This window comes from Halichoeres trimaculatus, unplaced genomic scaffold (genome assembly GCF_033239565.1).
Source record: "Halichoeres trimaculatus isolate MK-OKI-2021-1 unplaced genomic scaffold, fHalTri1.1 fHalTri1_scaffold_10, whole genome shotgun sequence".
Classification (NCBI taxonomy): domain Eukaryota; kingdom Metazoa; phylum Chordata; class Actinopteri; order Labriformes; family Labridae; genus Halichoeres; species Halichoeres trimaculatus.
The window spans coordinates 22833894-22857112 of record NW_027437187.1 but is presented as its reverse complement, the minus strand read 5'-3'; the positions used below and the strand labels follow the sequence as shown (position 1 = coordinate 22857112).

The window sequence follows — 23219 nt, the reverse complement described above, 5'->3', positions numbered from 1 at the left end:
ACCCTTCATACTTCACTCCCCCTGCTGTGCCTCGGGCTGTACCGACTCAGGTGACGCAAGAGAACTGTATAGGGACGGGTGTACTGAAGAGCAACAACACACACTTACACTGTAAAGACAGTGACGCTACAAGTTCACAAAGGAAGAGTTTGGAAAGGTAAAACAGGCAGGAGGGGGGAATGAGCTGGATGAGCAGGAATAAAAACAGAGGGAATGTTGTACAGGAAGGAAAGGAGAAATAAGAGGGGAGAGTATGAGCGTGGTGCAGCAGCTAACCCCCCCCATCTAGTCTGAGATATTCAAATGAATAAAGTAGGGGGGGCTAAATGTCCCTCCTGTGTCACCATCCTGCAGCTACTGTGCTCTGTAGCCAGGATTTATCCCTCCATCGCTTTGGCTCATTGCGACTGTGCTCTACTACAACACACTTGATTCCTCTGAGCCAGGGTAATGAAAAATGACCCAGCTCATCTGCAGGGAGAGCCCTTTGGCAAGTACACGTGTGTGAAGCCTGTGTGTGTGTGTGTGTGTGTGTGTGTGTGTGTGTGTGTGTGTGTGTGTGTGTGTGTGTGTGTGTGTGTGTGTGTTTCCTCTTGTCCAAAGGGAATCCCATCACTCTTAAGGTATTGAATGTCTCCCATTTGGCCATTTTGCCTCTGGGAAAGCCAAAATCTGAGGGCAGAAGGTGGAAAACATTTGCTGAATAAATAAAAAACATTAGATCAATCATGTGAAACAACCACACATGAGCACTATGTTTCTTGAGGTATGGCCCTCACAAACCTATCAATGTACACAAATGCTCACACTCAAAACACCTGCTGACAACGGCTTTCACAGCATGTGTGTGCATGCACACATGATACCTGCATGGCCAATTTATTCAAACATTATTTAGCCTGGAGATGGAAATACCCGAGAGAGAGCAATTTATAGCATTCCAGTGGTAAAGACATGTGATAAATATTTATAATACTTCAGTTTCTGCATGTATCACAAAATGATGACTGATATGACTTATTTAACAAAGTTAAGTGGTCGCCCATGCTCCCCAAATGATTGTGGGAAATCAAGTTCCACCAAGTCTAGAGATGTTTGCATTGTGTTTCCAGGTTGAATTGAAATCATTGTGACTCACACAGTAAGTTACTTTTTATGTAATGAGTTTTAAAGCTCCTGTGAAGAGTTTTTCACTGGTTGTGCAACAGACTGAAGGCAACAGTGAGGCCTCTTTATGCCCTAAAAACAAACTAGACAAAAAAAAAAAAGACAATAAATACTATGTAATTCTTCATGCCAATAACCACCGTGTGGGGGTAGGTGTCAAGTGAGGTGATGGAAAAATGCTGGGAAGAACAACTTTTTTTTTTGGTCTTACTTTTTGTACCGTGCTTTTTCAGAAAACACAACTCCAGGAAGTACATTACAAAACGAATAAATAAACAGGAGGTATCATTTTGTCCACAAGAGGCACCAAAGTTGATATAAACAGAAATCTCCCAAAAGGAGCTTTAATTCAGCAGATTAAATCTGAAGAATGGGGGCAAATGTTGAAAAGTAGTGCTACACTTTTTTTTCTTCTTGAGATTATAATAATAATTCCTTTCTTTTCTCTAAAATTTACACATAAATGAAACTTTAAACCTCTATTCTGTAAACACAAGTGGACACGCAGTTAGAGACTACAATATCCATGCAAACACAGGATCTCAGAGTCACTGAAAGGGATTTCCTCAGATATTCACCAGATTCCCCCAGTAATCCAGTGGGATTACCATCCTATACTAGGGCCATAACCTCTGAATTTAAAGCATTATAAAGCCCTATATCCCCTTCGCTAATGCCACGGTTAAACCAAAGCCCACCTCCAAAAACCTCATATCATGTCTGCCTTGGCTACGGTTGTGACTCTGGGCAAGACTCATGCACAGTTGGAGGATTAAGAGTGCTACCAGCCTTATTTATCAAGTAGGCCAATCCACCAATGACAAACACAACAGCGAGACATCCAAACCTCATGTGTATCAAGTGTCTTAATAATGAAAAAAAAACTAATTTGGGAAGAATCAAAGACAGAGTTTATGCATGTTTACATAAAAATACACAAAATTGTTGGAGGATGCCCAAGATGGTGCATAATGGTATGTGTGAAATACCAATATGTCTTAAATCACAGAATCAGATTAGTGCTTTGGGATGTCTGTGTGTTACGTGTGAGATAGCAAGTGTGCAAGCATGCAACACATGTAATTAATCAAGTGAGCTGCCATCCCATCAATCTTACATTACCAGAGAAATTAGATCCTGGCATGGAAAGAGAAGCTTATGGTGCATGGTAACTCAACAACATGAGGATGGAGGAGAAACAGGGTTTACACGCTTTTAATGTTTCACAAGAAACAACACCAAGAGACTTGTCAGACACATTTATTTTAACAACATATGAAAGGAAGATCAAATTTAGATCATTATTTATGATTGATGAATGAAGAAAATTGTTTCCCGTGGTTGAATGTTTCTCCTTTTTTTTATGGAGTTCAGACATGAAGAAGCCAGGCCCCTCTCTTCCATTTACACGCACAATTACACTCACTCGCTGTGTACTTGATAAACCTGGGAATGGAGAAGTGGAAATGTTTTCCAGATGAACTATGCAAATAAGACCTTATCCCCGGGGAGACACTGTAAACGGCTTCAACCACCAACAGAATCTACACAGCCGTGTGAGCGCGAGCGTCTTTGTGCCTCAGGCGAGTCGCAGAGAAGTTAAATAATTACAACAAAATAAACAAAGTACTGGTAAAATTTAAGACAATGTCCATGCACGCCCTCCCTCCTTCTTCACTGTGTGTGTGTTTGTGTGTGAGTGTGTGCTGGTTCTGGGAAAAGATTTTCTCACAGACAGATCCTGACTCTGGCAACAAGGGCAAATATGGCTGCCAGACATGGAAAGTGACCAAAATTCTTCAGCAGGAAGTCACAAGTTCAACTTCAACCTCTGTCAAGTAATTTGTTGGCTGGAAAAAAAGGACAAAGAGGAATCCTGGGAAATAGCAAGGACACAGAGATTTCCTTTTCTGGATATTTGCCTGCCTGTGATACGTCGATTAACTCACATCTGCTTGAGTGGAACATGGCAAGAAATGGAGGATGAACTGACTGTAGACATGCCGCTGAGGAATCCACCTGCATGGAAATACCACAGTTTGACTGAGTGCCCACAACTTATCAGAGAACAAACAGAGATGAACAGACACACATGAACCAGCTCTAGACAGAGAGGGTGGACTGTGTGTCTTGGGTATTTAAGAGTTGTGAAGCTGTGTTTCTGCTTTATACATTAATGGTCCGTAAATCATCATAGATAAGGAAGTGGTGACAGAGCTGTGTTATTTTTACAGAAGCAGAAGACTTCAGTTATACAGGACTGGATTTTAATCCAACATATGCTACAGTAGAGTCTAAAAGCCAATACAGCAGCAAGGTTTGATGAATATGTATGATGAATGTGACATAATGCTGGATTTTAAATATGTATGTGGAACTCTGTTGCCTGGAAACAACTCAGATTTAAATTACACAGACATGCAGGAGAGCAAGCTTCCTGTCTCTTGTTTGCAAACACGATCACAGGAAATAAAGTTGGGATGTTTATCTTGCCAAGTCGGAAATAATCTTACAAGGATGTTAAACACATAGCTTGATGGCATGTCACTTTACATTCTGGAGAACAAAATGATGGCTCAAAGTGAGACTTGTGCAGTGCAGGATGTTACATGTGAGATATTTTACAAGGAAGTCCTATCCCTTCTGTTTGCTGCAGTTTTAAGCACCGATCCTCCCGTGCAGGATGTCCTACCTCTCTGATGAGGTCAGTTGAGCACCTTCAACATGGCTTCTGAGGCTATCTAACTAATTTCAGGACATTCAGGACATTCAGGACATTCATTTTCAAGACTGTGCCCATAACATTTAACCTCACAGCAGCAGAGCTGTGTCCCAATCCATGGGCTGCAGCTTAGAGGACCAAACCTTCACAGCCTGCACAAACCGAACTAACTGAACTGAGACTGTTTGGTCTATGGAGGTTCCTCTTTATATGTCATCAGCTGTTACTACCTGGACACAAGTGTCACATCACACCTACCTGGCACTGCTAGACTCACATAAATAATGCAGCCATCAGCGAAATTTCCAAATAATGTTGAAGATCATTGTGTTCGTACAACATTTGGACAGTATGTTATTGTTTTTAAACTAAATAATATCAACTACCTGTTTATTATAATTTTTCAACACGAAAGTCTGTAGTTTGTTAAAGAGAAGAAAAAAAAAGCATGAATGAGCCATAACAGTTACATGCACACAGCGGTCCAACTAAGGTCATAACTTGATTGTAACTTAATAACTTGCTTGGCGCGAAGCTGCGTGGATATTGAACTAGTTTTGGTTCACCCGAAGAGGAAGCAACATTCCAACGATGATGGCCTGTTTCCTCCTCACTCCAAAAGTGAGACTTGTTGCTCTCTGTTGCCATGGTACTTGTTTTTTGTGTTGTATTGGAGCATAGTGACCCAATTTATCAAAGTCATCTACTTCATCTTCTGGGTAAAATTTACTCCCGCTGAGCGCCAAAGTGCACAGAGACCTGCTGAGTGTGTTAAGTGAGCTATTCTGTTCATGCTCTGATTTAGCTGTTTACATGCATCTTGAAAGTCAGATTTCATGTCGACTAAGCTCTTACCCCCATTTCTTAAACTGCATGTAAACATTTCGTATTAATATTACTACAACTTTTGCAAAAATGTTTCTGCAAGAAAATCAGAGTTATGGAAAAGAATAAATGGCTACTGATTGAAGGAGTCAAGAGTAAAAGGAGGTAAAACTCCTCAAAACCTTGATGACATCATTACTCCACCCACTCACTTGCTGTCACTGCCATCTGCTGCATTCACGAACTGGCTTAACTTCTTTTAGTTTCAATGTAAAAAAAAAAAAAAAAAAAAAAGGAAGGTGTAATATAGACGGATAAATTCAATGAAGATCCAAAGCACCATTAGAAATAACAGTACAACAAACACCCTGGGACACCACCTCACACAGCACAGCGGAGTGCTGCCCTCACATGCCTGTCTGTACTCACCCTATTCAAGGGTCACACCACCAGAGGAAAATGTGTGACTGCAGGCTGTTGAGTCAATATTTCTCTGCCTGATGTATAAAAGTGTGAACATGCAGTTGCACTCTCTCACAGGAGCAATAAGATCACATCTGTGTGTGCAAACAACATATCACAAATGTTGCACTCTGCTGGTTACCGCAAAGCCACACAGCGTGCTGCCTCCGTACGCGACATGCAAAACATACAATTATCACCCTGACATATGTGTTACACACTGGAGCACAGTGAAGAACCTGGTGTCCTGAATGGGAAAGCAGGACTGCTGTCTTCTCCATTGAGAGGAGAAAGAGGAGAAGAGGGAGCTAAATAAGAGATGAAGTAATTTAAAGAGGAGAAAAATCCAAGTTAGAGTGTCAGGGAGGGAAAAGAGACACACAGGAACAGGTTTAGGTCAGAGCACTGGAGTGGAAATCTATTTTCACTTTGAGGAGAGGAGAAAGTGAAAACTGGTTGATAAAATATGCAAAGACACAGTTAGTCCTCACTCACTCTCTCTTCCTTTCGCTCTGTTGTGTGTCTGGGTGTCTCATTAACAGTAATAAAGGAAACCTGGCATAGATACAGTGCAGCAAGCCGGGATATCCCCATCCTGCAGCCTGACACACTGACCCCCAACTCTCTGCATTTGTAACTCCCACCACTATGAAGTGCTTCACCATGGACCGATGGGAAGATATCATTGGTAGCCAGTCAAAGCAAATGCAGAAAGGATGTTGAGGAGATTTGTTTAAAGCCCTTTGGTTCAAAAGTGTGGCCTCGTTCAGTCGTCTAAAAGGGGAGGGGATGCTCAGGAGGTCGGTCTGCTTTATTATTCTGTTTCCTCTGATTGTGTTGAATTCTTGAGCTGCAGAAAAACACATCTGTGGGGAGAAGTTGAAATAGCAAAGGCTTTTTTTTGTCTCTTGAGAACTAAAGGGGAATATAAGAGAAAAAAAGGCAGGAAAAGTCTGCTATGGGTGTGGAAAGTAATTCTACCATTGCTGCGCTGTCCAGAAACGGGCCTGTTGATCCTCTCAGCCTGTGTGGTTTGTCCTGGTGGTGCCAGCTGCAGCACACAGGGCAGGTGAGACGCTCAGGGAATACTAATGGTTTCATGAAAGCACTGAAGTACCAATCCAGACATGGTGAAGGGAATACTAATCAGCTGTTTTGCTGAATCACAGCTAGAAAGACAGAGTGTCCTTTAATAAAACGGTTAAAATAATAAAGCGGGAGACACATTCAGTGTGTTCAGAAGTTTCTACAGAGCTACACTGAACATGTAAAGCAATGGTGGCACAGTGACCAACTGGACAGCTTATAAAACAAATGCGCTGTGTGTGTTTTGTATGCAAGAATCCCCCTCTCACATATCAATTGAGACACTTAAAGGCTTAACAGCTCAGTTACCGTCCCCTAAATGGTGACCCTGGCAACAAAACTTCCTGTTAAGGCTCTGCATCCTTCCTGAGGAGAACAGCAGACACAAAAGACCACTCTCCACGGGGGCAACAAAGTGAAACAGAGCCGTGTTTTTAAGTGCAACAGATGAACTTGGCTGGACAACACTCTGCATGCACTGTATGTGTTCCACTTAACAAGAACATGTAACCCAGTTCTGTCCTCTGTGCATGATGAAACAAATCACTCATGTTTGGCTCTGCCCCTGGACGTGGCCCCCGTCTCCAGCCTGGAGGACATACCTGGCCTAAAATGCCTCTCTGTTCTCTTTGTGCCTCCCTGCTTCTGTTGTTAGCTTTTGCACAAGACTGGAATGTTTGTGATATAGCGGCTACTGCAGCTTCCTCACTTGCAAACCAGGAGCAGGGTTGGAAGAAGCATTTCTCTTGAATTTCCTTTAAATGCACAGGAATATGTGTCAACTTTATTAAATGCTTTGTTTATGCATGTGTGATGCAGCCTACCTGGTAGAGTGGTCTAGAAACACACCTATGTGTGTGCAAAAGATGCAGGGGTGCAGGAAGGTTCCTGGCATGCACACGGAGACGCTGCAGGGCTGAGTAGGTGAGAGTCCACAGCAAACCCTGCCGAGTGCAGACCGCCTCGTCTAGACCCAACAACACTGCCTCCATAACTTCAGTGAAAAGGTTTCCTCAGTGATGTATCCACAAGTGCTGCCTTCACAGAGCTTTTCTGCAGAAAGGAGCCATTATAGGCACGATGTCCTCTTGGTACCACTTAGCCCCAGCAGATATTTCCCTCTCTAGAGATAAGCCATACATAGACAGGACATCCCTGTGACTGTCTCCTCTCCTCTCTTCTCCTTACTCCCTCCCTCTCTGTCCTCTCTGTCTCTCAGGGATTCAGCAGCCTTATTCCTCCTCAAGGTCACACTGTGCTAGTCCTCCTGTCCCAGTCCCAAACAGCCAGAGGTCTTTGTTGACCCTTTCTCTGTCCTTCCTCCTCTCTCTTCCTCTCTCTTTTCTTCTCTGTGAAGTAATGCACCCTCTGTCCATTGGTCTGAGCGTCACAAACACAAACATTCCTTCTGAGGAAATGCAGCCGGTCTCAGAGTCTCTGTGAGTTGTTGTTTTTAAAGCGACACGCACTCTAATGCTGCGGCTGACATGGGAGCAAACAGACATCAATGCTTGCTTTCACTACCTCTGTAGACGATGCACATTAAAATGCGTTCATGCACCTGCAGACAGGTGCATCTAAAATACAGAAAAAGCCACAACTCTCTCTACAGTAACATGAGCGTGCTGCATTCTCACAGCACTTGGATTTTTGCCAGTATGGTTTTAAAAAAGGAAATATTTTTCAGTGGAGCCAGTTTTCTCAGGGAGGAGTCACCTAACCTGACCTGATCTAATTCATTTCTATGAATTCAGTCAGGCATCTAGTTTTTTTTTTTCTACCAGCTGGATATGGTCCTCCTCCAGAATGTGTCAGCGTGCAAATATGATTGTTTGAATCCAAATTTGATTATTTGAGAGGAGGAACACACAATGAAGCTTATCTTACATTTGCTCACACACGCCCATTAGAAACAATGGCCACATGGCGGCAACACAAGGACCACATACTGTGTGTATCCCTGCCAGTCTGTGATAAACTCTTGACTTGGCATCATGATCACTATTCTACGAGTGACAAGAATCTATTAGATATTTACAAGAAAATAACACAGACTTCGATATTTTTGCAAACTTCTTCCTCAGAGGATTTTGTCCATACGTCAGTCCAAACATAAGAAAATAAAAAGCTCTCATTTTTCTGGTGCCCTTTAAGTTGATTCATCTTTTTTGGTCTGTGTTCCTTCCACTTTCATCAGAAAGCTGTGATCAATAAAGAATTCAATAACTCTGTGCTCTACAGTAATTCTTTGCCTGCCTACCAATCTGACTGTGGGTGGATTAAATGTCCTCTCACGGCCCGCTCTGATTCATGGAAGGGTTTATCGATGCAAGAGGTTGCTCCAGATCTGCTGAGCAGGCTGTGTGTGCATGTGTGTCCACACTGTACGGATCATTTACAGGAGTGTCGAGTTTTTCATTGTAAACTCCTCAGCGCCATGAAAAAAAATAAGTGATGTAACGTTGAGTTCTCTCTCCTACTGGTGCAAAACACTTACACATGCTTCAATGTTGCTCCTCCAAATCATCTCTTTCTCATCCCTTTCTCTCCCTTTTAGGCTGCCCTCCCAGCAGTGTCTTGAGAAACCCATGAGGAATGTGGGGCATTCCTGCAGTGTGAATTTTCCAAAATGAATCAGGGCTACACAAACACACAAACACACACATATACACACGGCTGGAGACGTTTACCTCTCAGCCACTGTAATTTATGAGGGGTGTCAATATTTGTTGTGGTGAGGGAAGGAGGGAGGGAGGTCGAAGCTTTGGAATGACAGTGCGATGTTCCCATGATTCTGTGTGCATGAGATGTCCCGCTGAATCCTGGGAAAGGTCAGGCAGGCCCTGTGATGTAAACAGCCGACACTGGAGTGTCAGCTGGCCCACTATCTCCATAGCAATAAGACAGAGGGAGAAGAGACAACCAGAAGACAAGCTGTAGAGTACTAGTTTCATATTAATCAAATATAATAATGAGAGCAGATTAACCTGCATGTGTGTGTGTGTGTGTGAGACTTTCTTCACTTCATCTCTTTCAAACCTTTCGCTTTCTTCCTCCCATCTCCACTTTCTCCCTCTCTTTCCTCTTTGATCCTTCCCTCATATCACTCTCTATCTCTCAATCTTCCTCCTGCTGCTCTCTGATCTCCACTCAGGCATGTTATACTAGAGTGCGGGCGAGAGGGAGATGGTGAGGGTGAGCAGTGGAGGGAAATGGGTCACAGACACCATAAACTCAGGAATATTCTCAGCTGAGGCACTCCTTCACAGATTCACCAGAAACAAAGTGTAGATGAGAGGCACAACTGCATGCTGCTGTGCTTTGTGCAGCCTTTATGTCCCTACAATTCATTTTCAAGCAGCAACCTCAAGTCTAAGAATATGAGACAACACGGAAGTGCTAAAATCTGCTGTCCACTTGAGGCTGGCTCTGGAAGTACGAAAAGCCACATAGACACCAAGCCAAAAAAAGCCATTTTCAAAGCAGAAAGTAACCTATTGACAGTGGGGCTGAACAATTAATCCAATTACAACCAACAATGCAATGTAATACAATGCAATTTTCAAATCGTAAAGCTGCAATTTAAAAAAACAAACAAAAAAAAAGAGTTTCATGTACACAGACCTGGAGGGAATAATGTAACTTGAACTTGTTCTTCCTTAAGACCAGCAAACGTCAAAGTGCTGGCTCTTCTGGCAAAAAATATAACACATGTACATGGCTTGTAGTTAAATCAATCTGTAAATATTCGACTGTGACTGTAATAGCTTAATAAAGATATGTTATTCGCACCAATTCATGCATCAAATCATCTCATTTCATCATAACATGTAGACCTGGCCTACAGGAAAGAACTGTTTTTATGTTGACAGTATCTTTTGTCGTGTCAGTGCTTGTGTTAAGTGAATAAAGCAGAAGATAAACATCCCCACAAAAAAAGTTACATGCTAAATTGCAATTGCAATATTGGTCCAGAAAAATCGCAACTAGTTCATTTTCCAAAAACATTCAGCCCTAATTTACAGCCTGGTTCAAAAAACGTCTCCTGTCTGAATCGCTAATTTCACTCCCAGCATACCCTGTCCGGGGGGTGAATTTTTTCCTAACTTGGCAGTTCAGAGGATATCAAGATTAAGAACTCGCCCAATAAAAGGCAAAGCTCGGGTCACGTGACTGACTGGCGCCCTATAGCTGTACGTGAAGCCATTGCCACTACCAATATGGCCGCGATTCCTGATTTGCTTCATTTTCCGTTTTAGAAACAGACGGGTGACTTCGGGAAGACTATGTCCATGTTTTATACAGTCTATGTGTCATGTCTCGTCTTATACGCTACGTTCATCTTTTGTTTCATCAGTTTTGTCTTTTATGTTTATCTTGTCTGGTTCTGTTTTCGTTACATCTTTCCTCTCGTTTCAGGTTACATCATGTCCTGCCCTGGTGTTTTCCCGCCGTTGTGATTGTCTTCCCTGCCCCTCATTGTTTTCACCTGTGCCCCTTTACCTGATGTATTTAAGTCTGCGTCTTTCCCCTGTTCTATGCCAGATCGTCATGTCATGTTACGTAAATTATCGTCCAAGAATGTTTTTGCTGCTTTAATCATTAGAGAAATGTCTTGCCAGCGAAGATGGGATTTTGAGTTTTGACTTTGACAATTTAATTAAATGTTTTTTTCGTTTGGAAGTTGTGCATTTGGGTCTTCCTTGCCAGAATCTTGTCACTATGTTCATTTTCAACACACAGACAGACAGACAGACAGACAGACACAGACACACACAGACACACACAGACACACACACACACACACACACACACACACACACACACACACACACACACACACACACACACACACACACACACACAACCATCACTTTGTTACAGATTACTAGTGACATACGTGAATAGACCCAGCCTGAAATTCAATTCTGATCAGTCCAGTTTAATGTGATTGTATTAGAGGTGAGAGCAGGAAAATCAATAACATAACCTAATGTGGCTCAGGAGAGGGAGAGGAAGCTCCTTCACCAGGGACTGTGTGTACATGCAGTGTGTTAGTTTGTCTTTTTTTTACACATGCGTGTTTGCTGTGATGATTAAAATGAGAATATCGTTTAATGTGCATGCGCATGATGAAACAAAACCTTTGAAGTACGAGGACATTTAAGTCTCTTAAGTATAGAAGTTGACCTAGTTCATACTGTATGTTAGACGTTGTAATATGCTCGACACACACTTGCACAAAGGGGTGCTCGCTCACACACACACACTACTGTACTAATCATTCCCTCCACTTTGCCTGGCAGATAAATATTAATGAGGATTACTATGTTACTGCTGCACACCCACGGGAAAACAAGACTGCACCTCTCTCCTTTCTCCCTCCCTTTCTCTCTCTTCTAACGCTCTGTTTCTGTCACTCCTGCATGCCCACCCACACACAAACAGACACACACACAGACACACACACAGACACACACACACACACACACACACACACACACACACACACACACTGCAACTTGCTTCAGCATCTTCAAGAAAGTCTTTAAATTTAACACCAATTCTTCCTCTTTTGACTTTCTTTGACTTTTATTCATACACGCATGAAGCCCCACACTCTCTCACAGACACACACACACTCACACACACACTATGAATAAACCCCTTCATCATATGTGTGAGTCACAGACAGTGCCTGCGTTCTCATTGAGTTGTGTTATCTCTGCCTAACAAAGGGCGCAGATTGTGCTGGGATATTTTGGGGTCTCCACATCCTGTTTTTTAGGGGAAGATGGAATCCAGCCTTCCCATCAACCCACACTCGTCTTTTTTTTTCTTTCCTCTGCTCTGTCTCTTTCTTGAAAAAGATTCCACCCGGTCATGTCTGAGAAAGGAAGAGTTAGGATAATGAAAAAATCATTTGGAGCTCTGCATGGAGGCTGCAGAGGATTGAGGCTCACAAACAGACCCACACATACACACGCACACACACATCCGTTGATCCGCTGGGGATGTTTTGGCAGAGGACAGAAGAGTCCACTCTCTCCAAAGCTACTCCTGCTAGCAAACTGTCTCCATAGAGAAAAGACATTATCAGCAGCTCACCGCCTTCAGCCTTCACTCACAGTCAATAGGCGATCATCTCCTCATTGTTTGATCAGAATTACTTTGAACTAGTGCGCAGCTGTGCGTGTGTCTGTAGGTCTGTGGGTTGATTTTGGACAGGGAATGAAAAGATGAAAAAAAAAATCATAGCAGAGAGTGATGAAAGAGGCAGGGTGGGGAGGAATGGGAGGTTTGGAGTCTCCCCCCCTTTGCCTCCCTCACTGAAAAACATTCTTCCTTCTGAGCAGCCTTGGGGAGAAAAGGGGGGTCCCCTTTCATGCCGATCAGGGTGTGGTACAAGCAGGGCCTTCAGGAGTCTTTAGCTCCAGTTATTACCACATCTTTCTTTCTTTCTCTTTCCCCCTCTTCTTTGTCTCCTTAATTGGACTGACTGACCGCAACCTCTCTCGTCTTCTCAGCTGAGAATCAATACCAGAGCAGGTAAAGTGAAAAAGTGATATTAGCCAAAAGAAAACTTATTCTGTTCTATTCTGTGCTGCTGCTTTAATGATTCATGACTCTAATGTCCAAACAATTGGATCAGTCTGATGAGAAAGAAGCAGCGCATCAAGCTGACCCGCACAGTGCCTGGATCCAGAGCTGACCTTCTCTCTGATTGGTGCAGACAGGATGTGCAAAGGTAACAGGGATCGATTAGTATTCCTGCCTCACCACACGTCGAGCTCAAGCTTTCGGGCCTTTGGTGTTAAATTAAAGTCGTACTATTGTCTGTTTGCATTCCTTTTCCCTCATGAATGTGTGTTTTCTCAGAATATGTCCCCGCTCTGTATGTGTGTGCCCGTGTGAACTTCTCCTCGCCCCTCCCACCTTTAAACCCCTCGCTCCCCTGCCGTGCCCCCCGATGACAACAACATGTTTCCTCGGAGAGTGATTCCACCTCCTGAAACCCGAAATGCTATACTCACACACAAACAGACACACACTCACACATGCCTCTGTCTCTCTCTTGCACTCCCTTTGTGTGTTGGTTGTTTTTGTTCTTAATTTCACAGAAATGAGCTGAGCAGCTTAGCATGATAGCACAACAACAAAGGCGGAGTATAATCCTAATTCAGACAGCTCAAAGAGGTAATCTAAACGGTAAACATCCTCTTAAAGAAGCTGTTTTAAACTGTCAACACTAACTGTGTTGTGTATCATCATTATATTAGACTGTAAACAGTGAGTGCTGAGAGGTAAGTCTTTGGATTGCATTGAGTCCACGCTGACATGTCTCTTTCATGCTCTGCCAGCTTGACTCATTGAATGCTGCTGTAATGAAAGGTATGCAGGAGGGGAACAAGCATGACGAGTCTTGATATAAAGATAGGAGTCCTGAGCTGCTTCATGACGGAGGAGAAAAGAAGAGAGGTGCAGGGAAGAAAGTGATTCACAGAGAATATCTTTTGTTCTGCAGCTAACGATGTGTCACAGCTGTTTAACAAAGTTGGCTGTGTTCTCCCTGTAGATATTACTCAATCAAGTGTGGTAGCGCCGCACATCCATCATAAACTACTGACACAGACATGACCATTTATCTGTGTTAGTTAAGTGACAGAGGACAGATGAGAGGATGGTCCGTCTGATAGGTCCATTTTTTAAAAAAGCTCCAAACAGTGTAAAAGAGTAGCCGAAGGATATGAAAAATAGGCTTTTGGTTGTTGAAAAGCTTTTAAGCACTGCAACCTTTCAGCTGCAGATTTTGTCAATAGTTATTCTGTCTGCTGCACATGCAGTTACATAAGGCGGAGTTTGGATGATAATAGGAGTTATCTAACGTGACAAGTCGGAGCAGGACAAAGCTGCAGCTGTGTACAAAAGTGGAAGCATTTTGGTGGTTTAGTCTGAGCGCAACAGCCAAGTTTTTAAAGAGCTTCTGGGGAAGAAACCTTCAGGGCTCTGCACAGCGTTCTAATTTAAATTCACTTTCACATCATCTTAGTCAATCTGTGAGCACTTTTCTCTCCGTGCTCCGGTTTGATAACGTGATGAAGCTGCCGCCACCGTCCCCAGCAGCCGGCTGATTCGCATCCATCCTTTCAGTCATTTTTCCAGGAACACAGTACAATAATGCAAGTGAGTGTATGCAAATCACAGCAAGTAATCCCCCTTCAGTCTGTCTGTCTGCCTGCACACAGCTGGCTGCGGGGAAGAAAGGGAGGCACAGACGGGGAACGCAATCAGGAAAGAGTGAGAGACAGACATCTCTCCATCCCTGTGTGAGGAAATCTGATGTTCTTCATTAATTAAGGTGCTCGGGGAGACTGTGTGTGTTTGTGCGCGCATGTAATCAGGAGCAGTAGCAATTATTACCTCTTTGAAGGGGTGGTGAGCTTTCAGTTTCCTCCAATCAAGCTGTATTTTGACAGGCAGCCACATTTAGCTACATCAATCAGCTTTCCTGTCCAAACAGATCTGATGAAACAACCTGGAGAGTTTAAACTTCTGCTTGTGTGTGAGATGTGAGGGTTAGTGTTGTGATTTTTCTGTCAAAGCAGGTTGTGAATTTGTTTATCTGAGCGTATTAAAGTGAAAGCCACCTTCATCCAATATGTAGGAGGAACACTGTGTAATTTATGAGCACGGGTACAGTATGTGTGTGTGTGTGTGTGCTCGGTGCATGTTCAATCAAAGAGCAAACCACAAAGACAGCAGCAATTTCACAGGATCTCATGGCATTTCTGAATCAAAGAGAAATTAATGAGGTAACGAAGCTGAAGTCATATTGTGAAGACCCAGGAGGGATGAGATGACCAAAAAGGGAAATGGGATTCATCATTGGAGTGAACAGGAAGTACGCTGTGGTCCAAAGGAAGCTGTTTGGATGAGTTGTAGGTCCAGCTGGCTCATCACCTGCACAATCTGGTCTGGCTGATTCACTTAATACCAATGTGTTTACAACATGAAAGAAAACGAAACACACTTCTCACAGCTGAAAACGCCTTTGCACACAAACGCAGCTTTTCTCATGGTGTAAACAACATTGTGAGAGAGCAGAGCAGGTGAATCACCTGTGCAGGTTGTAGCCTGTCTTTACAACCAACATACAGCTTCACCTCGCAACACACATTCCACGTCCTAAGCCGTGCTGGAAACTATTATCTCCTGGCTTCAGCCCACACCCGCCACATTTACACAAACACATAAACACTGAAGCGCCTGATGTCTAGCAGACACAGTTACTCCAACTAGAAGAGGAAAAAAAAGCCCAGGAAAGATAGGATCCAGTGCTTCAAATTGAGCTTAACAAGACTATATGTGTGGGTTTTGCTTGATAAAAGGAAACTAAGTCATGTCTCAAGTCAGTTCAATTGTGCTGACAGTGACAGGCGAACACTCAGAGACAGCTCTCCCACAGAGAGACTTCCCTGTAACCTTGAAAAAGAAAGTATGGCAGTGGAATACATTAGCAGAGGCAGACTGAGTGCTGTGAAAAGATTGACAGACACGGTCTGACGGGATGGAAACACAGAGAAGTATTGTCCACACTCCAGATTAAAAGCTTTGCTCCTGAGTTGCCTTGCACCAACTCCAATCTAATACCATCCCTTGGATTAGCCAAGGACCTTTTTAAATCCCACTTACACACCCACACACACACACACATATACACGCCAGCACGGCAAGACACGGTCACCCAGAGAGAGAAGGAGTCAGAGAAGATGGGGAAAGTGAGGAATGGAGGGAAGCTGGTGTCTTACCCTCTCTCCACTGTTCCTCCTCAGAGTCCCCACCGGCAGCTTAAGCATCAGCCGGCGGGTCCTCCCAGGCGTCACTGCTCCCTGGACCACCATGGTACGCTCCAGAGTGTGTGTTTCTGTGGGTGTGCGAGCATGTGTGCAAGAAGTGGGTGTCCTCGCTGTCCCGTCCAGCCTGGCAGCCGGGGTTCACGCGGGTTTCACGCGTGGGTGTGTTCCAGGAAAAGAAGTGGTTGATGTCAGCGGGCGAGTTGTGTGTGTGTGTGTGTGTGTGTGTCAGTGGGTCCTATGTCACTCTATCGGCTCCTATATCCCTCCGTGTGGTAACTCTTCCCATTCTGCTCCTCTCTGCTACACTCCAGTCTGCCGCTCACGAGGTGAATGAGTGTGTGAGAGGGAGGGAGAGGGAGCGTGCTTTGTCTCTCCTCTCTCTTCTCCGCTCTCTCCTCCAGCTCTGGCAGCCCCCCCCTCCTCCTCCTCCTCCTCCCTGCCTCCCACACTCACTTCCTTCAGTTGGGGGCTTAACCAGGTCACTGGATTAATGTGACGTTACGGCTGTTATTAGCATACGCACGTGTCACGTGATCCAATAATAATTGTGTGTGAGCATACACACACATACGCTCACACACACAGAGAAGCAGAGTCGTTACAGGGGATCACGTGGGGAACCTCAAAAGGAATATGGGATGTTTTGCCATCTGGTAGGGAGATTATCTTTGAAATCCCACATCCAGCTTTCGCTCCCTGAACTGTCTGGGATGAGACACAAAGGCAGAACACACACATGCACACACATGCAGTTTTTGAGCATCCTATCACCTGGTTATCATCTGAAAGCAGGAAAATGGTTGAAATTGGTCTAATTTTTTTTACCACAAGTCTTCATCACACTGTCTGCAGCCTCCACTACAGCTGAGTCAGTCCTCCGTCTCCTCCTCGGTGGTCTTTACACGTCCATTAAAGCTATTGGACTCATGAGTTACAACCGTGCATAGTGACTTACTGTCATATTCTCATCATCACTCACCGCCAAGCTCTGTTTGCCTCTGCACATCAATACTGAACCGTCAGCTGATTAACTTAAGTGGATCAACACACACATGAAGGCATGCACAGATGTTCAGCATGCACATATGCTGCACACGTGTACGGCAGAGAACGCCCTTTGCTAGCCATTTTATGTGCAAGCTGAGGTAACCCAGTAAAGCACTGGATTATAACCAGTAAGATTAAGCTCGGTCATCCCAGTTATGAGTCCATTTGATGTGGAGGTCAAAGGTTTTAAAATCAGATTAAAGCAACCAGTCAAAATGAACAACACAATAAGCCTTCTCCGACCCCTTCATATCATTTTTCAAGTAGGGACCCCAACAGCTTTACTGGCATGATATGAAAACACACATTGTGCTAAAGCCACACGACAAACATACAGGGAAAAAAAAATCATCTGCAGAAGTAATCCCTAGTAGGCATTATTTATTCATTATCCTGGCCCACATCAGTGTGTGAGTGGCTGTGGCCTACATGAGAAATATCAGAGGGCTATTTATAAACTTGTAGTGCAGACATTCAGGTCCTGCAGAAGAAGACTCAAAAAAAAACCAGAGTCTGTTTGATGTGTGTGCTTGACGATAATTCACATCAGTGTTGACAGAGATTAACTGCCACAGCAGATCTGAGAGATAAAACCTTTCATTTCACACAGGTACCTCATGTGACATGTGGACAGGTAAGATGAGGATCCTCTCCTAAATGAACATGTTACGAAGGGTTTGTGTTTGTTTGCTATCTTCTGCAGCGATGAGAGTTTCAAAACACTGGTGCCTGAAATCCGCAGAGTAATAAACCCTCCTCTTGACAGAGAGAAAGAAAAAACAAACATCTTACTGTTCTTGATGCCTCGGGCTAAGATGCACAATGACCCATTTCAGTCAACAAGCACGCAGAAATAAAGCAAAAGGGGTTCACCCATGTAAAATAAAAAACTAGTATTTATGAAAAAAAAGGGGAAAAAAAGGAAGATAGGACTGTAAAGGTTTATTTCTGAGCTACTGTCCTCAAAATGCCCTCAAAGATATTAGAACGTTCAAAAGAAGTCTACAAAAATAAGGGAGGAAAAATAGAGAGATTACTACCTAGCTATAAAGATGCTAATGAGCGAGCTGCAAACAAAGCGTCTGTGTTGTCTGGGTTTTATTTCCACTGTTTGTTTGTCTTTGTGTGTGCGCGTGTGTGTGTGTCTGCGTCGTCTTTGTTCGCAGTTGTTGTAATAATAACAAGCACTGGTTCTCAATTGTTGAATCCAGGCTTTAATTTATCCCGATAACACAGCCGGTCTCTGCCCACGGCTGTCTGATTCATCCCAATGGTCCACTGATTGTGTGTGTGTGTGTGTCAGTGTGTGTGTGTGTGTGTGTGCATGTGGGTCTGTTATTCTGTGTGTGTGGGTGTGTTTATGGAAATGCCCTCTAGCTGGACTCTCTCCACGTCCCACATGATGGAAGGAGGAGGTTGAATGTTTATGTTTCAAGACTCCATGAATTACAAAGGATTGAGTTACACCATTATTGTACAGCCGACACAGATAAACAGTTGTGTATCTAAACAATGCCACCCTGATAGCATGATTCAATTTCCTCCTCAGTGTGCGCTTCTGAGTGCATGCTAGTGTTGTCGTTTTCTATCTCATGAGACGGAGATAAGCAGAGGCCTCCAAACCCTTCATCAGGCCAGAACCAATCATAATGACTTCTCCACAGGGGAGCATCCACTTCAATTATCCTTCCCTTAGTGGTGTGGGTGTGAGTGAGTGTGTGTGTAAGTAAGGAGGCCTGGGAAACACTGTTACATGCTGAAAATAACAGGCAGCTGATATGATTTCTGAGGGAAACAGGAGCATTTGTGTGACTCATTGTGGAATCTGGGACAGATTCAGATTTTGGAGCGAGACACAGTGACAGGTCGTCCAAGTCTGAACGTGTCGCTCAGAAAAAAACATCTTCTCCACCTGCTGTGAGGTGTCTGTTTGAGTGCACATACTGTATATCTGCCTGTGTATCTTTCAGTATAAGTAATATTTCAGCCAAAGCTATGAATGACTGCAGACTGTTCACCACCTCTGTCTTTGAGTGAACATGACCTTACCATGGCTTTGAAAGAAATAACTTCATCTTTGTTTTAGTGTGGTTCTCATTCACACTGATACATTCCCATTATATATTCATCAATGCTGTAATAGAATAAGAACCTCATTCCAAAAGCCCAATCAGCTGTCTATTATGGAAGCAGCGGCTGACTTGAATGGGGCGCAAGATGTGCAATTTACTCCAGTGAATAGCACACAAGGCTCCTGAATTATTCACTGCAGTCTACTGGAAAGCCTCGGCCTGTGCCGGCCCAGTCGACAGCAGAATCTGGACCATGCGTATAAGAGAAATTGAGGCTGAATGGTGATAGCTGATTAGCTTATGGATGTGCTAAAAAAAAAACCTGATTGACTTTATGGTAATTGTCTTTTCTGTATTTGGGTGATTCTGCAATCAGAGTGAACTCTAATGAGGCGAGAAAATGAGGCACATCTGCAGGATCTAGACTTTACCATTTTAATTCCTGAAGAGACGTCATGCTTCCAGGGGTAGACAGTCAACACAAGAAAATCTCACTCTTTCTATATTTTATAAAAATATTATTTTTGTGTGGATCAACAAAACTAGGGATGGGTACCAAATAAGGTACTTTTAAAGATACCGACCAAGTTCCAATGGTAGTATCTAGCACCGATTTGTATAAAGTCAAAAGGTACCATGTTTAGGTACCTAAATGAATGAAAAGCATCCTTGTGACTGTGAGGGAGTGGAAGAGTAGGCAAATTTCCATGCTGGAAATAAACACAGCATTGCAAGTTCATATACTGAGAAATACATATGTTAAACTGAAAAATGTTGTGATGTTTGAGGTGTTATAATTAAACAAATTACTATCAGAGTCACATAAACACACAAAAAAGTACTGAAAATTGGTACCGTGGAGTACTGATACTGATTGCCAGATACCGAGACTTGGTACCTTGTCGTTTCAAATGTGAAAGGTATCCATCTCTATACAAAACCAATATAACTGTCAGACTAAGGGTAAATATGCGTTCAATTGTTTTATAGAGAGGTAATATATCTAGTTTGGAGCTAATACCAATAATTGGACAACAACTGTTATAAGTTATAATATTTGTTCACATTTTTTTAAATTGGATGCTATTTTTTCCACTGGGCCACCCAATTTACCATTATCACTAGCCTCAGACGGCCTAACAAACATGGTAAGACTTACAATGTCTGGTGAAGATATCTGCAAACTAGCTAAAACTTTGGATGCTGATTCAAATAAACGATCACCCTTCATCTACTGCTTTGGAAATCGCTCATCAAGTGCTGTAAATTGAATGATTTTGTCTTGTCTTTCTGGTTTTCTGCAGTTTTCAAAAACACATGTAACCAGCACGATGACACTATCAGTTTTTGTGGCTAATGCTAGCTACGGCTGCAGCTGCTTAATATTTCTGTGATACATCTTTGGGATGTAGATTTTTCAGGTGATCAAAATGATTTGCTGTGTTCCAAAGTGGTGACCTCTGGTTGTGAAAAATGAAGCTTGAGCAGAAGTGCTAAAAACTGCAGTTCTTTGAGTTCTTACAGCTTGAGGTTGACTGCAATAAGACCGGAGACCACATACACACCAAACCAAAACCTTTTAAAGCACTAATACACAAATTTACAGCCTGGCTCAAAAATAGTTTGGGTCTGAATAGTTCACTTCTTTACCAGTACACTGTACAGGGGTCTTTGCTTCAAAACTCTGTATCAGAAACAGATGAGTGACATCACAGATACTGTGTCCAAATATTATGGCATCTAAGATTAGAGCTTGAGGGCTTATTTCTCCCCTCAGAATACTGCTACATTACCTACTTTTCTGGGATTTATAGACTTGTTGAAAAGGGAATGGAAGTAACTTTTATGAAATATTCCTATCACCGGCTGATATGTTATCATATTGTTATAAACTGTGAATCCTTGCTACTTTGTTCAGCAGCCAAATGCCGATTATTCTTCAACTAACGAAAATAAATGGCTATGTTTACATGCAGTCAGTATTCGACTTAAGGTCAATATTCAGGTTTTTAAAACATTTGGAATAACCTGTTTAGGTACGTGAGCAATCAGAGTTGTTCCTTTTTACATGGTACCAGCAACCCATGAAACAACATTTCGATGCACGGAGAACGTCATGATGCAGTGTGTGTCATCTCCGCTTCGTCTTGCTGTATCCATAGCAACAACAACAACAGCAGCAGTGCTGATAGGTGTATACATGACCAAATATTGGGGTTAGAAAAGGGGTAACCTGGAGAAGTTCCAGGTTGTTAAAAACCCAAATATGAGCATATTCTGGTTTTTAAAAACCAGAATACCTTTCCACTGAATTAATACCACATTCCTTGAATTGTACTGGTAGGCATCTAAAAAAAACAATCCCTACCATCTGACCCACTGGTAACATTCATGTCTTAAGCAGAAATAGAAGACACAGGGTTGAATTCAAAAAGGCTCTTACACAATGTCTGTCTATTTCCTGTGTTTGGTTTGTGACTTAACAGGAAATGCAGAATACATCAGGTATTGGTTTAAAGAACAGGCCAGCTGGGGCTTACTGATAGCTGGATGTTTAAAGCGCTGACCTCACAATAAAAACATCCTGAGTCAGATCCTGGCCTTTGTTGCATGTCTTTCTCCCTTCTTTCGCAAAACTCTTTGACTTGTCTTGTTGTTTCAAGGTGCTTTGCAAATAAGCTCGCCCTGCTTCCCTCTCCTCTCCACTGTTTTCTGTCTCCCTTTGTGCTGTCTGCTATCAAACAAAGACAAACACACCAAAAAAGAGAAAACAATCATTTCAAAAACTGGACAAGCCAGACCGAGCCGCAGAGGAAAGGTTTTGGATTCAACACTGTGACTCCAGCCTTGAACCAATCGATGCGGCAACCTGAATAATGCAGACAGCAAAACAACTGTTTGTTGGAAGGCAAGTCAAAGTAAAGCAGGAGAAAGACAGAGAGGGGGAAACAGAGAGAGGCTGAGAGCAAGGAGGAGGAGGTCAGCATGCTATAATTGAACAATTTTGTCACAGGGCAGAGGACACACCCATTATATAACAGCGCAGTCATACATAATACACCCACTGGATAGCCTCTTTGTGAAACAACACATGTACAATGTAGTCAAAAGAGAACAGATGAAGAATAGGGTGGAGAGTGCGTCACAGTGTTCGTGCCCCGAACAGACCAAACAGTCTCACAGACCACAGGCCCTTTATGTTCGAGCAGCTCTCACAAAGATATGAACTTTACCGCTGCTGGAAACAGAGAAGAGCAGCTGTGATGGAAACAATCCAATCCAGCTGAGGTCTTCCTCCGTCAGAGCAGACGAGGAGGAAGATGAGAGAGGGAGAGAAGCAATGTTCAGCTCTGCCTCAGGCCTGCGTCATGGCGGGGAAGATGTTTGGTAGAGTGGGGGAGCAGAGGGTGGCGATGTTTGTGGGGGATGCAGGAGGAGATTCAATTAGGCTACACAAGGATTGAATGCATTTTTAATCACAGGCGCTTCATTTCTTGATGTGACTGTCAGTCTTTGAAAGAGGAGCTGCCATCTCCCTCTCCCTCTTTCCTATCCTGCAGCTCAGCCGACCAGCGGCACAATACACGACAGCTTAGACAGGACCTGATATGACGCTGGGAATGGACGTTTTACGGCAGCCAGAAATAAAACGCAATCACCAGATACAGATCAGGCCTTTCCATTTTTTAGACATGTCACCGTCTCTGTGCTAGTATTGTGATGTCTGTCGTTTGCTGGTGCCCTTTCTAAAACCAACAGCTTTGTATAAAAACCTTCATCATGCCTTTCGTTCTTCCTCTTCTTTGCTTTTGTGGCGATAACAGCAGTGTTCCTGTAAAGTATAAGCTGATTCAAACAAAACCAAAGGGTTTCCCTACCACAGTCCATAATTCTAAGCTGGTAGGCATGACTTTGTAGCCACGCCATGTGCACTCATGTGCCTCATATCTTTGATTCTACTCAGAAGAATTAAAAGTGTTG

At 43.2% G+C, this 23219-nt stretch overlaps 1 protein-coding gene across 6 annotated transcripts in view; it reads right to left on the bottom strand.

Annotated features, from left to right (window-relative positions):
- The window catches only part of frmd4a (FERM domain containing 4A), a 109764-nt gene that overhangs the window by 41083 nt on the left and 45462 nt on the right, over positions 1–23219 (bottom strand). For 2 of the 6 annotated variants that reach the window (XM_074676968.1, XM_074676967.1), the window contains exon 1: positions 7087–7645. The exons of 3 other annotated variants lie outside the window; for them this stretch is intronic. In XM_074676968.1, the coding sequence (XP_074533069.1) occupies positions 7087–7254 (168 nt within the window). In that variant the 5' untranslated portion in view covers positions 7255–7645. Of the gene's footprint in view, positions 1–7086; positions 7646–16071; positions 16476–23219 lie in introns of those variants that run through there. One more of the 6 variants, XM_074676970.1, reaches the window with a different exon arrangement.